Source organism: Rattus norvegicus, chromosome 1 (genome assembly GCF_036323735.1).
Source record: "Rattus norvegicus strain BN/NHsdMcwi chromosome 1, GRCr8, whole genome shotgun sequence".
Classification (NCBI taxonomy): domain Eukaryota; kingdom Metazoa; phylum Chordata; class Mammalia; order Rodentia; family Muridae; genus Rattus; species Rattus norvegicus.
Genome location: NC_086019.1, coordinates 167492306 through 167494060, shown reverse-complemented (window position 1 = coordinate 167494060; position 1755 = coordinate 167492306). Strand labels below are relative to the sequence as shown.

The following is a 1755-nucleotide window of genomic DNA, read 5'->3' as shown; positions in this document are numbered from 1 at the left end:
GATAGAAGCTAAGCACCATGATACTCACTAAAAAGTACAGATTCAGTTAAGATTGCTTTGATTCTTTTTCATTAGTGGTCATATTCTAAAACAGATATGTTACTTCAGCTGATCTTTTTCCATAGGGATCATTAAGACCTGAAGACAGTGAAATGTCCCCTCTAGTACCAATGAGAAAAATTTCCCATGAGTTTCACATTCTTCTGAGGAGTATACTAACCATGACATCACTGTGAACAACTTTTATGTCCTCTAGGACTGATTCTCAGAAGGGAAGTAGACAATCTAAATCCCCCGAGTCCATAGACATTATTGTTTCAACATAAAACTCCCTGCTTTCCTGGTGTCTTTTAATACTAGGTCTGAATGGTCTATGCTTATGATGTACAGGAGGTTTCTACGCTGCTACACCTACAAGGATTAGGTCTAAGTTTCTCTGCTTACAGAAATTCATATTTTGTCCCAAATCGATACATATTTCTAGAAATTTTAATATGGGATATGTAATGTAGAATAGCACTCCAGGAATATTTTGCACTTTTTATCAATGTCTCTTTTTTTGATGTCAAACTTAAGTACCTCTAGATTTGTTCTCACTGGATTTCCTGGCCTGGAAGTCTACTATATCTTGTTTGCCATTCCTTTCTCAGTCATCTATGCAATGGTGTTCCTGGGAAACTGCATGATACTTCATGTGATCCGGACAGAGCCAAGCCTGCACCAGCCCATGTTCTATTTCCTGGCCATGTTAGCCCTCACAGACCTTTGCATGGGGCTGTCCACTGTGCACACAGTGCTGGGCATCCTTTGGAGCTTCCTTCAAGAGATCAGCCTTGATGCCTGCATTGCACAGTCTTACTTCATTCATGGTTTGTCCTTCATGGAGTCCTCCGTTCTACTCGCCATGTCCTTTGACTGCTACATTGCCATTTGCAATCCTCTACGCTATTCCTCCATCCTAACCAATGACAGAATCATAAAGATTGGAGTGGCCATCTTATGTAGGAGTTCTATGCTCATTCCTCCGGTTATTATCCGCCTGAAGTTCTTAAATTACTGCCGGCCTCATTTCCTCTCCCACTCTTTCTGCCTGCACCAAGACTTGATTCGACTGTCATGTTCAGATATCCGCTTTAACAGTTTCTATGCTCTGTCTCTGGTGATTTGCACCCTGTTGCTGGATGCAGTGCTCATTCTTGCCTCCTATGTGATGATCCTGCACACAGTTCTGTCCATTGCATCCCGGGAGGAGAGAATCAAGTCTTTGCAAACGTGTGTATCTCACATTTCTGCCGTTTTGGTTTTCTACATCCCCATCATTGGTCTGACCATGGTTCACCGTTTTGGGAAGCATCTCTCTCCACTGGTTCAGGTCCTCATGGGCAACATTTACATCCTTTTCCCACCCTTGATGAACCCCATTATATATAGTATCAAGACTCAACAGATACGAGTGAGAATCCAGAGACTGTTTTCCTTGAATGGAACCTAAGTCCTCAGGTCCACAGTGATTGTTCTTAGCGGTAAAGAAGTGCAGTCTCAGAAGACTGTGAGGAACTGAAGATTAACTTCTGCTTCTTACAACTATCATGATTGACATTTACAAATATACATATATATATGTATATATATTATATATATTTGAAGATGAGCTTAGAATGTTCTGACAAACATGAGTGGATGAGTTTAATTTACTTGGAAATCTTTCCCGCATTATGACATCATGACCAGTGGATTTAGGGTGCATTTATTTCT

General features: G+C 40.9%; 1 protein-coding gene across 1 annotated transcript; it reads left to right on the top strand.

The window, feature by feature from the left end:
- Positions 1-547: 547 nt before the first annotated feature.
- Positions 548-1492, top strand: Or51v8 (olfactory receptor family 51 subfamily V member 8). The gene has a single exon (NM_001000154.1). It carries the CDS (start codon positions 548-550, stop codon positions 1490-1492), a length of 945 nt encoding a protein of 314 aa, NP_001000154.1.
- Positions 1493-1755: the final 263 nt, after the last annotated feature.

Coding starts and splice junctions, on each gene's coding strand:
- Or51v8 (NM_001000154.1), top strand. CDS start 548: ATGTCTCTTTTTTTGATGTCAAACTTAAGTACCTCTAGATTTGTTCTC.